A 15,000-nucleotide genomic window follows, 5' to 3' on the forward strand; every position below is an offset into this window, starting at 1 on the left:
TGAAATGCAGATATTGGAGAGAATGATCATGTTTGTATCGTTATTCTCATTTTCATTCAAAAACATTAAAATGTACCAAATGAAAATGAGGATAGTGTGATTTCTGCGAGGATCTGTCCCAAACAAAGATGTTTTCTGTTGTCTGTAGGATAGGATTTGGAGTTTGACACATATTTTGCCTTTAACAAATATTGCCCCCCCCCTCCAACCCGTTCTCATTCTGAACTCGTAAAATAAGGACGTTTGGACAGTGGCTGTCAGCGTCTGATGAGACGAATAATAGAGCAGCAGTTAGAGAGGATTTAGAGAGGAGTATGTAAGGGGGGGTGGATGGGTCAAACACAGGACTTTCACCAGGAGAGCAGGGTTCACGTCACGCTTGTCACGCTTGCTATAGTCATTTCTTTCTTTCCTCCCGCGTGTCACAGAACCATACGCCCACCCACGACCTTTACCTTAACATAACTGCGTCAAAAGGGACGTCAATAGTCCCGACCAAGCACGTTTACTTATAGCGCTAAAGGGACGACAATAGTCCCGACCAAGCACGTTTACTTATAGCTCTAAAGGGACGCCAATAGTCCCGACCAAGCACGTTTACTTATAGCTCTAAAGAGACGGCAATAGTCCCGACCAAGCATGTTTACTTATAGCTCTAAAGGGACGTCAATAGTCCCGACCAAGCACGTTTACTTATAGCGCTAAAGGGACGACAATAGTCCCGACCAAGCACGTTTACTTATAGCTCTAAAGGGACGACAATAGTCCCGACCAAGCACGTTTACTTATAGCTCTAAAGGGACGGCAATAGTCCCGACCAAGCACGTTTACTTATAGCTCTAAAGGGACGTTAATAGTCCCGACCAAGCACGTTTACTTATAGCTCTAAAGGGACGGCAATAGTCCCGACCAAGCGCGTTTACTTATAGCTCTAAAGGGACGTCAATAGTCCCGACCAAGCACGTTTACTTATAGCGCTAAAGGGACGTCAATAGTCCCGACCAAGAACGTTTACTTATAGCTCTAAAGGGACGTCAATAGTCCCGACCAAGAACGTTTACTTATAGCGCTAAAGGGACGTCAATAGTCCCGACCAAGCACGTTTACTTATAGCGCTAAAGGGACGTCAATAGTCCCGACCAAGCGCGTTTACTTATAGCGCTAAAGGGACGTCAATAGTCCCGACCAAGCGCGTTTACTTATAGAGCTAAAGGAGACTTTTAGCGTCAATAAGAACGACAAAGGAACCTGACCAAGCGTCCATATTTTACGAGATGAGTGTGAGAACGTGTTGTCCGTATTGCGATTAATTGTGCAGCCCTTAATCTGAAATGTAGCAGAGTAGAAGTAGAAAGTGGCATGAAAAGAAAAGACTCAAATAAAGTACAAGTACCTCAACATTAGGACTGAAGTACAGTCAGGGGCGTTGGACTTCGGGGAAAAAGGGGACTGAGTACCCAGGGCCCTCGTGTGAGGAGGGCCCAAAAAGATGCTAGAATGAATAGCTGTGGATGCGGGGAGGGGCCCATAGAGAGCCTTTCTACAGGGCCCAGCATGTTGTGCTACGCCCCTGAGTACAGTAATGGAGTAAATGTGCTTAGTTACATTCCACCACTACACCACCTACAATATAATAATCAATGAATAATATCAATGAGACCATAAACAACATACAGTATGTAGCTCCTACAGTATCCTCGATGGTACAAACACAGGTGGTGATGGAGCAGTGGATATGACCCATACCTTTGGTGTGGGAGGTCTAGGTTCAATTCCCACTGTGATACATCAACCAATGTGTCCCTGAGCAAGGCACTTAACCCCTAGTAGCTCCAGAGGAGTGATATATAGAGCAAATGTCAGTCGCTTTGGATAGAAAGCGTCAGCTAAATGACATGTAATGTAAACACACACTTCCATCTCCGGCCAGTAGAGAGCGCCAGATGACCGTGCAACATTCAGTGTTATGGCATTTATTGATTTCAAACATTTAGGACATTTTATGAACACAAATTAATACACTCCAACCCAACTGTCCTGACCTCACAGTTAGGGACACACCTGTGTGTTTTATGAACATATATGGACTGCAGTGTTGGGACAGGTGCACCAAAACTGCCGCTAAATTAAACTAAACTGGCTCTAATTGGCAATTAATACTTCCATTGTTTCCCTAAAATCATGTCTGGTATGATTAAACGTCTTCAGTGAGACATGCTAAGCGCTCAGTCTCGACGTGTGGCAGAATAAAGTCTCCCCAACATTCAAAACGTGACAACAGAAAAGCCTTTCCCACACGTCAGCGTCGCCCCGTCTAAATGAGAACACAAGGCAGTTGTAAAAGCTCGTGAAAAGTTGAACTTATTAACCTGGACTCTCTCTGTGTGTGTGTGTGTCCTATTTGAAACTCTTCTCGTCACACTCCTCCGTGCTTTTGACGTTACGTACGCAGCCGTGGCGTTGCCTTGCAAGCCCAAATAACATGGAGTCCTCTGCCTGGCATCTTCCAGGGAGCCGAGCAACGGACCAAACCTGAGCAGCGACCCAGAGAGAGAGCAAGTTCCCCCGGCGGTCAGAGCCGCAGGAGAGCATCGTCTCCGGGCACGAAAAAAAGCGCCAGGTCCGTTCTAAAAACTATGGCGAACGGTGCTTAAAGCAGACAGCTTTTCACTGCGACCCGCAAACCAGGCCGATTTCAGTGAGTATTAGCACTAAAAAAAAAACACAACTGCATATTATGGGCGTTTTGGCTTTTAAAAAATAGCATTATGCACGGATGCATTGTTGTTATAGTCACCTGACAGCGACTGGATCGATACCAGCCCAGTCCTGTAAAAAGCAACACAGGCCAACCCGTGGGACACCTTGATGCACCCGGGCATTTTCCTGCCTTTTTAGAGGGGCAGAAGGAGAGGACATGGGCCTGAATGCCTGAATGGAAAGGCCACTTATTTATGTAACCATTTTTGGGCGCCCTATTTTATTCTTTAAGACCGAGACATGTGGGGAAAATAGGTCAGATAACTGCAGCTGGCAAAATAAATACAGACAGAAAACACGACACGTTCTGCAGATCTGACACTTTCATATTCTCTCATATGTTTTCTGATTTTTCTTTACAATGTGCTGGGTGTGATAAGAATTAAGATTTGTATGTAAGTTGCCACAGTGAGAGTTGGCTGTGGGTGTAAAAAGGTGAAACTTTTAAGCTGTTATCAGGGGCGGAGCAAGAAGTTGGAGACATTGGGGGCTCAGCCCAAATCTAGGGGGGGGGATGCTCCATTTACAGCAGCTTTGTGCACTATTTTTCAATCAGAATCAGAGAAGGATTTACTGATTTACAAGTAAGTAGCACTCACAAGGACTCTGTCGTGGTCGTTGGTGCAGACGTAAACATATTAAACATTAACCCTCTGAGGGACATTTCTTTTTGATTTCACATTTTAAGGATATTTGCATATAACCCATTTTTGTTTCATATCAAAACGTTCAGAACAAACTCAGCTCAGTTTAGTGATGCCCAAATGTATTCCAGAGCAACGTGTGAAGACATCATTTGGCCCTAAAAGTTGATGTTTTCGCTTTTTGAAACTAAACTCAATTGTTGTTGTGCTTGAAATGAGTTTACAGACGTTTTGGGTTCACAAAAAGTAGCCTAATATATATGAATAAAATAGTAAATAAATGTCTAAAATGACATTTTGTAAAATGGCTTTTTGAGCCGGTGCCTCCTTTTGTCTTCAGAAGGTTAAAATGTAATACGCAAACAACAAATACAGAAACAAATAACACATACGTAGAACTAGTTAACATTTAGAAACAAAGGGGCTGTATGGATGAGTGCAGAATGTGCAAAAATGTTGAGGGATGTGCAAAAGTTCAAGCCATTTGATAACCTAAAAATGTCCACATCATTTGGTAAAATACATGCTAGTTGCCGAGGAGAAGCATCATCCTGTAGAGCTGACGTCCTGTTTCATATCTAACTGTTCTCCAACTGTCTTCATTCTGAAACCAGAACACAAACTAATGGTGAGGAGGACTAGTTTTCACTCCTGCCGCCTGAAGGCTCTGACACACCAACCAGACGCCCGTTACACACCCACCAGACGGCCGTTACACACCCCGACCAGACGGCCGTTACACACCCCAACCAGACGGCCATTACACACCCACCAGACGGCCGTTACACACCCACCAGACGGCCGTTACACACCCACCAGACGGCCGTTACACACACCCACCAGACGGCCGTTACACACCCCACCAGACGCCGTTACACACCCACCAGACGGCCGTTACACACCCACCAGACGGCCGTTACACACCCACCAGATAATCGTCCGTCTGACAGTCTGGTAGGTCGCTGACTCCAGTCTGGTCGGTGTGTTCGTGCTGTCGTCCGTCCGAGGGGCCGTCGGCCTTTATTTGAGCTGATTTGACGTGTATAATCAGGGGGGCGGGCACTGCTGGCAGTCAGACTCAATGACCCATCTGATTGGTGGAGAGCTGACCAGGAAACGGGGAGCAGGATGAGCGTGACTAGAGTCTCTCAACATCTGACATTAATCTTCTAAACTGACCTTTGTTGATCTGAAATGAAGACAGATTCAGCAGCTGCACGGCCTGTTTCTCTCTTCAGATGTTTCCAGAAACACGTTACGGTGAACTATTTTAGGACAATATGAGATCGTATTCTGAACGAGACGCCATGATGGTCGGGGAGCAGCCAGACCCACGTGACGCGTTCGTCCAATCAGCTGCCGGTTTTCATTTTTGGGCAACAATCCAGATTAGCGCCGCCTGCTGTTATGGAGACGTATTACGTCTCGTCTCTTCGGTGTTCTGAGGAACTTTTTGGACCAATTTGGGGAGACTGATCAGTCACACTGGCTTTACTGCTGACGGTCGGCGTCTGGTTGGTGTGTAACGGCCGTCTGGTGGGTGTGTAACGGCCGTCTGGTGGGTGTGTAACGGCCGTCTGGTGGGGGTGTAACGGCCGTCTGGTTGGGGTGTAACGGCCGTCTGGTCGGTCGGTGTTTTTGTTGCTGTTTGTGGAGCCTGGGCTGTCTACAGAGACCGCGTTTTTTACAGTGTGTTCAGTGGACAGGCAGCTAGCAGATAGTGAGGAGATGTTTTTTACAGTGTGTTCAGGGGACAGGCAGCTAGCAGATAGTGAGGAGATGTTTTTTTACAGTGTGTTCAGGGGACAGGCAGCTAGCAGATAGTGAGGAGATGTTTTTTACAGTGTGTTCAGGGGACAGGCAGCTAGCAGATAGTGAGGAGATGTTTTTTACAGTGTGTTCAGGGGACAGGCAGCTAGCAGATAGTGAGGAGATGTTTTTTACAGTGTGTTCAGGGGACAGGCAGCTAGCAGATAGTGAGGAGATGTTTGCTGTATGTGACAAAAAATGTTGTAGCCTAAAAAATGCGTGACATCGCTTAGAGCACCTTTTAAGGGAATATAATACACCTAAAAGATGTGGGGGCTTTTGAGAAAAAAAATGTGTCCTTCAGTGCTACAGCAGCTAAATAAAAGACACACAGCACACGAACAGAATATACAAGAAAAAACAAATAGGATAGAATACAAGAACAACTGTTAAAAAATAAATGAAAACAAAGGAACAAATGTATATACGAGTGGCAAATAAAAATGTACAACTTACTGAAATAGTATTCATAAAGATGTAAGGAAAACCTATATTTGTGAAAGTTGCACTTACTGCAGACACTTACAGACCGCCTACACTGCACGCGTAACGTATGCGGAGCGGATGCTCCAACACTAAGCTTCCACTATAATCAATGAAACAGGCTAAACCAGGCACGAGAGCAGCGCGTAGAGGTGTGTACGCTCCGCAGAGATCCACTCTACAAGCGTAGAAATAGGACAGTCTCTTCTTTTTATATTTTTGCGCGAGGTGTGCAGCCCTTTTGCACAGAAATGGATCATAAAGTGTCTATATTTCTTTTAAATCAAAGCTTTAGTGCGTAACTTTTTGATATTAATGAACGTCCGTTACATCCAAGCCATTGCCAGATGAGTTTCTACAAAGCTAATGAAGACTATCAGCTCCACACAGCTCTCTCTGTGTCTCAGTAGGACTGTGTTCAGAAGGTTGTGGCGTCAGGAGACTTTCCCACGCAGAAACTGGAGTGAAGATGATGACCTCTTCTGAAGAGTCCATCATGTTTTTTTAATCCTCCGTGTCCTCCTTGGCTACTAGCAGCTGCGTGGAGGGGGGGTTCGCGATCACAGAAGGCTTGTATCATGTGGATGCGCTGACAGTGTTGCTGTCATTACTTACAATGAGACAGAAACTACACACTGTAGCGACTTAATGACTGTCAGTGAGCGTATTGGCAGTTTCATTTTGAGAGGTTCTGTTTTTATTTCCTGTTTCCCTCCCCTGCGTCCTCTGATAACAGCTGACAGTAGATTGACGTTTTCACAGCTCTGTGCCGGCTCCAAAAAACTGCAGAAACATCAACAATCCCAAAGCAAAAAGCTGTCCGTCTCGTCTGTGACTCACACAGGTGTAGGTGTAGCACATACGCTCCGCTAACGGTCCACTAACGGTCCACTAACGGTCCACTAACGCTCCGCTAACGGTCCACTAACGCTCCGCGTTCAATGTAGCCAAAGCATGAGATGATGATTTGTGGCTGAATCCCTGGAAGACCAACCCTCCCGCTCCGCCCCCTGTTAGGCCTCCTGCACACTGGCTGCGTGGCGTGATCGTGTCAGCTGTGTGGAGTCTCCGTTTATATTTGGGCTCCCATGGTAACAGGTTAGAGCGTGCACACTGCCTGCGTGACACGCACGTCTCAGGCGCCGAAAACGCGTGCATGCTAGAAATAGGACCGACGCCTATTTTTCACGCGACACGCCAGCGTGTTGGAAGCGTTTCCAGGCAACATAGAATAGGAAAAGATGTTTATATGTCATTTAGACACAAATACATATTAATAAATGACATGTTGATGTTTGAAACGTCTCGAGGTTTTGATATAAATATAATAATTATAGATTTTCTAATGTCACCTGTCAATCCAGAAGGAAATATTCTGCAGCCTATTTTGCCGTCAATCCTGCTGACGTTGTCTTTGCTGTAATCAGATCAGTTTATATTTATGTTTATGGGAAACATCCATGTGTACAGACAAGACTAGCAGCAGCAGCAGCAGCACGTCAGATACCTTTCTGGTGTGCAAAGACATAGAAAACGCCACGCAACAGAAACGCCACGCTCACGCCACGCTCACGCCACGCAGCCAGTCTGCAGGAGGCCTTAGCTGTGAGAAACGTCTATTTTGTTGGTGACTGTTGTTGTGTGTTTATGTTTACACAAGAAGAGGCAGCTGCACAATGTAGGGAGGCTGGTCGCCAGCGGGACTCCATACTGTTCTCTGGGGGGGGAGCATGGAGCCAGACGAGCGACCCCTAACCCCAGGGACCAGCAATGGGCCCCCAGCCTACAACTCAGCACAAAACCCCGTCACCTCCACCTTGTCAAGCTGCACCTTACAGGTAGGCATGATTCTGACGGTAAGATAACGTTCAGCAAAAATACCTCACGGTTTCACGGTATTGCAATTAAAAAAACTCCTTTTTTTTCTCCATTGAACACAACGTATTTTATTTTTAAACACACTGGCAGGGAGAAGGATTACTGAACTGCACTTTCTGTTGTTGAAAAACAGGAACGGTATGATGAAAAATGTTAGTGGTTTTGAACCTGTGGCTTAGGGCCCTGTGGCTACCAGAGGGCTACCAGAGGGCATGTTACAACATGTTACAATGTGGAGAGTCCCCAACCCAAATCCTGCTTAGGGCCCCCAAAAGTCTAGGGCCTGCCCTGACCGGCCCATGCATACTTCAGGGGTCTGACATACCAACCCGACGGCCGACCGCGGGCAGAAAAGCCAGTCGGACTGATCAGTCGGCTCCCGTCTCTCAAAAAAGTGCCTCAGAACACACCGAAGAGACGCTGACTTGAGCGTACGTTCTGTACGTGTAAGAGATGTAATACGTCTCCATAACAGCAGGCGGCGCACTGATTGGCTAGTCAAGCGCTAGCACTCCACCAATCAGATTGGTCATTGAGTCTGACTGCCCACTGGCTGATTCAACAAGTCAAATCAGCCCAAATGATGGCGTGTCAGCGCCTTTGCAGGTAAGCAGGGCTGCTTAACGCTAATGATTCCCCAAATCGTTTTCCAGATTATATTACATTTCAGATTCGATATCAGCTAAGTTTGGGATATTTCAGTTACAATACGTTTTAGTTAGTCTCAGAAATAATTGTGATTAACAATATATTTCAGTCAATTACATATTTATTTATTAGCAAATCTACCAGCCAATTGCAAGTTTTACCAGCATTAGGCTGGTGGCTGGTGCACATTTTAAACCCTGCATGCATGCGCGTCATAGTTGGTACTTTAACCAATAGCACTGCACCCCTTTGTGAAAAGGCATATATTAAAAGATCAATTTCTGGATTTTATTAATGGGTTTTAAAGTGCTCATATTATGCTTTTTGGCTTTTTCCCTTTCCTTTATCGTGTTATATATCTTTTTTTGTGCACGTTATAGGTTTACAAAGTGAAAAAGCCCAAAGTCCCCCCCAAAGGGACTTACCATCTCCAACAGAAAACACTGTTCACAAACTGCTCCAAACAGCTCTGTTGTAGTCCAGCCTTTACTTCAGAGACAAACGTGGTCACTTTGGAACACACGTTATAATGCTCGCCTAGCTGCTAGCATGGCACGCCCTCATACTCTGCTTCTGACTGGCTAGTAGTCCTTACCTAGGTACTGTCAGGGCACGCCCTCATACTCTGCTTCTGACTGGCTAGTAGTCCTTACCTAGCTACTGTCAGGGCCCTCATACTCTGCTACTGACTGGCTAGTAGTCCTTACCTAGGTACTGTCAGGGCACGCCCTCATACTCTGCTTCTGACTGGCTAGTAGTCCTTACCTAGGTACTGTCAGGGCACGCCTCATACTCTGCTTCTGACTGGCTAGTAGTCCTTACCTAGGTACTGTCAGGGCACGCCCTCATACTCTGCTTCTGACTGGCTAGTAGTCCTTACCTAGGTACTGTCAGGGCACGCCCTCATACTCTGCTTCTGACTGGCTAGTAGTCCTTACCTAGGTACTGTCAGGGCACTCATACTCTGCTTCTGACTGGCTAGTAGTCCTTACCTAGGTACTGTCAGGGCACGCCCTCATACTCTGCTTCTGACTGGCTAGTAGTCCTTACCTAGGTACTGTCAGGGCACGCCCTCATACTCTGCTTCTGACTGGCTAGTAGTCCTTACCTAGGTACTGTCAGGGCACGCCCTCATACTCTGCTTCTGACTGGCTAGTAGTCCTTACCTAGGTACTGTCAGGGCACGCCCTCATACTCTGCTTCTGACTGGCTAGTAGTCCTTACCTAGGTACTGTCAGGGCACGCCCTCATACTCTGCTTCTGACTGGCTAGTAGTCCTTACCTAGGTACTGTCAGGGCACGCCCTCATACTCTGCTTCTGACTGGCTAGTAGTCCTTACCTAGATACTGTCAGGGCACACCCTCATACTCTGCTTCTGACTGGCTAGTAGTCCTTACCTAGCTACTGTCAGGGCACGCCCTCATACTCTGCTTCTGACTGGCTAGTAGTCCTTACCTAGGTACTGTCAGGGCACACCCTCATACTCTGCTTCTGACTGGCTAGTAGTCCTTACCTAGCTACTGTCAGGACACGCCCTCATACTCTGCTTCTGACTGGCTAGTAGTCCTTACCTAGGTACTGTCAGGGCACGCCCTCATACTCTGCTTCTTACTGGCTAGTAGTCCTTACCTAGGTACTGTCAGGGCCCTCATACTCTGCTTCTTATTGGCTAGTAGTCCTTACCTAGGTACTGTCAGGACACGCCCTCATACTCTGCTTCTTACTGGCTAGTAGTCCTTACCTAGGTACTGCACATGTGCGAGTCCCAACAAAGATGGAACAGAAGTGAGAGGTCTAACTCTGTAGCTAAAACAGAGAGCAAAATATGGTGTTTTTTGAAAATTAAACCATGTAAACCTATTCTGATATAACCTCTAAATACAGTTATGAAGCTGAAAATGAGCAGAATATGAGCACTTTAATTGGAGAATTGTTTATTGTAACCCAACACTACAGGTACTGAGCCATAACACCTGGCCCTGACAAAAACAAACTAAACTAAACTGGTGCTCGTAATGGTTTAACAAAGAATCAACAACACAATCTCTCCCGGTCCGGTCCTGTCCCTGTTAGGGGGGATTGATATATCGACTCAATATCGTTATCGTGATATCACATTGTGCAATATTATATTGAAAGTGTCGCGATAAGTATGCAATATTGTTTTTATATTTATTTTTATTGTTTCTAATATGTCCTGTTCTGTAGACATGGTCCTTATTTATATATTTATACTGTCCAACCAGTAGAACATGTCCTGTTCTGTAGACATGGTCCTTATTTATATATTTATACTGTCCAACCAGTAGAACATGTCCTGTTCTGTAGACATGGTCCTTATTTATATATGTATACTGTCCAACCAGTAGAACATGTCCTGTTCTGTAGACATGGTCCTTATTTATATATGTATACTGTCCAACCAGTGTGGTGTGTGGCAGTCATCCAAAGCTCCAGCCCGCTACTGGATATAAAGGGAGAGTTTTAATTAGCACAACCATAATCAGCTGAGACAATTAAGTCACCTTGCACTGCTCTCCTGATCTGTCCCCACACCTTTCTCCAGACCACGCCCACCGCCACATAAACCTTTCTGATGCCCCCTTTACACGTACATGGTTATTTTGAAAAACGGAGACATGTCCCTTCGTTTGTGTCCTTCGTTTACACGCAAACGGAGACTCCTCCTCTGAAAACCAGTCCTTCTAAAACCTCAGCCAGAGTGGAGATGTTGCACGGAAACTGAGACAAACGGAGGTTTAGGCAGCCGAGGAAGTGAGGAAGAGGAGAGAGAGAGGAAGTGATCCGTTGCTGTTGTTGCTATTTTCTGGATTCTGATTGGCTAACGTGGGCTTGAGCTTCTCGTTACACCGCCACCTACAGGTCTGGCGTGCTCTTGGCAGCATATATACACAGGTACATGTAAAGGAACACTTTTCTGAAAACTGACAGCTGTTCACGATGTTATTTTTGAAAACGGAGAGGTTGAAATGTCCATTTATGAAACTAGCGTAACGTGGAAACGTAGCATGAAAAACTGAAACTAAACTGCAACTAGCAAACTCACTCTGAAAACAAAAGTAAAACTAAAATAAAAAGCTAATTAAAAAATGTAAAACTACAATAACCTTGCATTGCTCGCATTTCCATCATCTGACAATAACATTTGTATGTTGTTGTATTTTCTTATCATCGCCTCTAGTCCTCATGTTCTCTGAATGTGAGGGACGGCCGGATGTCTGCCAAAGGCTCGTGGGGCCGCCCCAGCGATGAGGGCCCCGAGCAGAGTGAAGGCCCCCGGCCCTGTGCAGAGCCAGGGAGGAGCACACAGAGGAGAGCCAGGTCCTCAGCCTTTCCTTCCTCCCTGAGCTGGGACTCGGACTCTGAGAAAGAAACCCTAGATGGTAACACTTGGCTTTATATCTACACACGGCCGTAAGCTTGGTGGGTGGGGGTGGGGGGGGGGGGGAGCTAAATAATTGCGATTAACAATATAATTGCCTCTTTCTGCCAAATTTAAAAAAAAATGTTTAAACAGTTATTAGTTTTTTTAACAACATGCACTACCGGTCAAAGGTTTGGGGTCACGTAGAAACGTCCAGTCCCCTCCACTCCAGACAGAATACCAGCTGAGATCAGTTGTGTTGTTTTTTAACCAGAGCAGCAGTTTTCAGATGACATTATGAGTTTCCATCATGTCTAAAGGGTTCTCCACTGTTGGAGACAGAAGTGGCTGAAGAAAGGCTTGAAATCCATGCTTTTTGGTCTAAACGTCATCCCCAAATTAAAGTGGTACAGCTCCCATATACTCTGACACTCTGGGGGGTGTCTGACATCACTGGAAAGGAAACAGTCTCAAGTTTTTGGTAAAAGTGTCAGGGTGATCCTAGGCCTTACTGACAGAGTTACAGAGGCTAGAATGGAGGGTTTTTATTTCCATCCAAGTCATACATCTGTAAAATGATTACAGTACACTGCTGTAAACACATCTGGTGAGATACAGATACACCAAGGCCATAGCCACACGTCTCAGCTTACTGCAGAAAACATCCAGAAGACAGAAGACTCAGAAATGGATTTTCAATCACCTTTCACACACACACACACACACACACACACACACACACACACACACACACACACACACACACACACACATCATCACCTTTCACACACACACACACACACACACACACACCCACCCACATCAATCACCTTACACACACACACACACACACACACACACACACACACACACACACACACACACACACACACACACACACACACACACACACACACACACACACACACACACACACACACACACACACACACACACACCCACATCAATCACCTTTCACACACACACACACACACACACACACACACACACACACACATCAATCACCTTACACACACACACACACACACACACACACACACACACACACACACACACACACACACACATCAATCACCTTTCACACACACACACACACACACACACACACACACACACACACACACACACACACACACACACACACATCAATCACCTTTCACACACACACACACACACACACACACACACACACACACACACACACACACACACACACACACACACATCACACACACACACACACACACACACACACACACACATCAATCACCTTTCACACACACACACACACACACACACACACACACACACACACACACCCACATCAATCACCTTTCACACACACACACACACACACACACACATCACACTCACACACACACACACACACACACACACACACACACCACACACATCACCTTTCACACACACACACACACACACACACACACCCACATCAATCACCTTACACACACACACACACACCCACATCAATCACCTTTCACACACACACACACACACACACACACACACACACACACACACACACACACACACACACACACACACACACACACACACACACACACCCACATCAATCACCTTTCTCACACACACACACACACACACACACACACACACACACACACACACACACACACCCCCCCACACCAATCACCTTTCCAGTGATGTCAGACACCCCCCAGAGTGTCAGAGTATATGGGAGCTGTACCACTTTAATTTGGGGATGACGTTTAGACCAAAAAGCATGGATTTTCTGTCTGGAGTGGAGGGAATGGACGTTTCTAAGTGACCCCAAACCTTTGACCGGTAGTGTGTGTGAACACATCCCCAGAAAAATCAAAAGATGATGCTGTGATACTACAATATTCCAGACCATTCAACAGCATAGCAGCAAAATAGACAGTAAACCATAAACATATGTATAAATGCAACCCAGTCTCACAGCAGTTTGTGTAATGGTCACGTTATTTTTAATCTATTGACATGTATTGTGTTCATGGGGACGTTTCGTGGTGGCCACATATGACGTCTTTACAAATGCTGCCGCCCCTAGCCGTCTCACAAGCCCACTCCTGGATCGACGGCCCCCCTTCATTCATCCATCCTCTTATCCCTCCTGTTGAATTATAGATAAGGCAGAATAACAGTTATAAAGGACAACCAAGGCATCTTTTAAATATTTATTTAAAAAAAACGTAAAAACATATTAACATATTAGGTAGGACCCCCTCGACTTGTCAACCAGTAGAACATGTCCTGTTCTGTAGACATGGACCTTATTTATACTGTCCAACCAGTAGAACATGTCCTGTTCTGTAGACATGGTCCTTATTTATATATTTATACTGTCCAACCAGTAGAACATGTCCTGTTCTGTAGACATGGTCCTTATTTATATATTTATACTGTCCAACCAGTAGAACATGTCCTGTTCTGTAGACATGGTCCTTATTTATATATGTATACTGTCCAACCAGTGTGGTGTGTGGCAGACACAAATATACTGCTGAGGGTTAGGTGCCTTGAAGTCAACGGTCCCAGCGCTGCCTGGAAGGAGACGTTGGGGGCTTAAAGGCCCAGTTCCTCAGAACACACCGAAGAGACGAGACGTAATACAGTTGTGTTCAAAATAATAGCAATCCAACATCACTAACCTCATAAATCACATTTTTTGGTAGAAGTAATATTTCTACATGGCAAATAATGTACTAGTAAGTGTTAGTCATAGAAAACCACCAGAGCCAACAGTCATGACATGATGCTGCTCATTCTGGGTAACTGAGTCTGTAATTGAGAGGGGCATGTTAAAAATAATAGCAGTGTTGTGTTCAGTTAGTGAGGTGATTGATTCTGTGAAGAAACAGGTGTCAGTTATGGCCCATATTTAAGGAAGGAAGGAAGCAAATGTTGTGCATGCTGGTTATAGTGCATTTCACACTGAAATACTCAGCAAAATGGGTCGTTCCACAACATTGCTCTGAGGAACAGCGGACGTTGATTAAAAAGTTGATTGGAGAGGGGAAAACATATAAAGAAGTGCAGAAAATGATAGGCTGCTCAGCCCAAATGGTTTCAAATGCCTTGAAATGGCATCCAAAGCCTGAACGACGTGGGAAAAAACGGTCAACTACCATTCGAATGGATGGAAGAATAGCCAAAATGGCAAAGGCTCAACCAATGATCAGCTCCAGGAAAACCAAAGAAGACTTACAGTTACCTGAGAGTACTGTTAGGATCAGAAGAAGGCTATGTGAAGCTAAGCTATCAGCTAGAAGCCTCCGCTAAGTCCCACTGCTGAAAAAAAGACATGTACTGAATAGGTTGAAATGTGCCAAAGGACACATTGA

General features: G+C 45.5%; 2 protein-coding genes across 2 annotated transcripts in view; both read left to right on the forward strand.

Annotated features, from left to right (window-relative positions):
• Positions 1 to 86, forward strand: part of pglyrp6 (peptidoglycan recognition protein 6) — a 7,737-nt gene extending 7,651 nt beyond the window's left edge. Inside the window, exon 5 of the mRNA XM_078269985.1 lies at positions 1 to 86. This exon is cut by the window's left edge and continues 156 nt beyond it. The gene's annotated coding sequence lies outside the window, so the exon portion shown is untranslated.
• Positions 87 to 2,470: 2,384 nt separating this feature from the next.
• LOC144530201 (protein Wiz-like) overlaps positions 2,471 to 15,000 on the forward strand; it is a 62,484-nt gene continuing 49,954 nt past the window's right edge. The window contains 3 exon segments of the mRNA XM_078269680.1: positions 2,471 to 2,698; positions 7,357 to 7,534; positions 11,426 to 11,627. Of these exon segments, the coding sequence (XP_078125806.1) occupies positions 7,427 to 7,534; positions 11,426 to 11,627 (310 nt within the window). The 5' untranslated portion in view covers positions 2,471 to 2,698; positions 7,357 to 7,426.

This window comes from Sander vitreus, chromosome 15, assembly GCF_031162955.1.
Source record: "Sander vitreus isolate 19-12246 chromosome 15, sanVit1, whole genome shotgun sequence".
Classification (NCBI taxonomy): domain Eukaryota; kingdom Metazoa; phylum Chordata; class Actinopteri; order Perciformes; family Percidae; genus Sander; species Sander vitreus.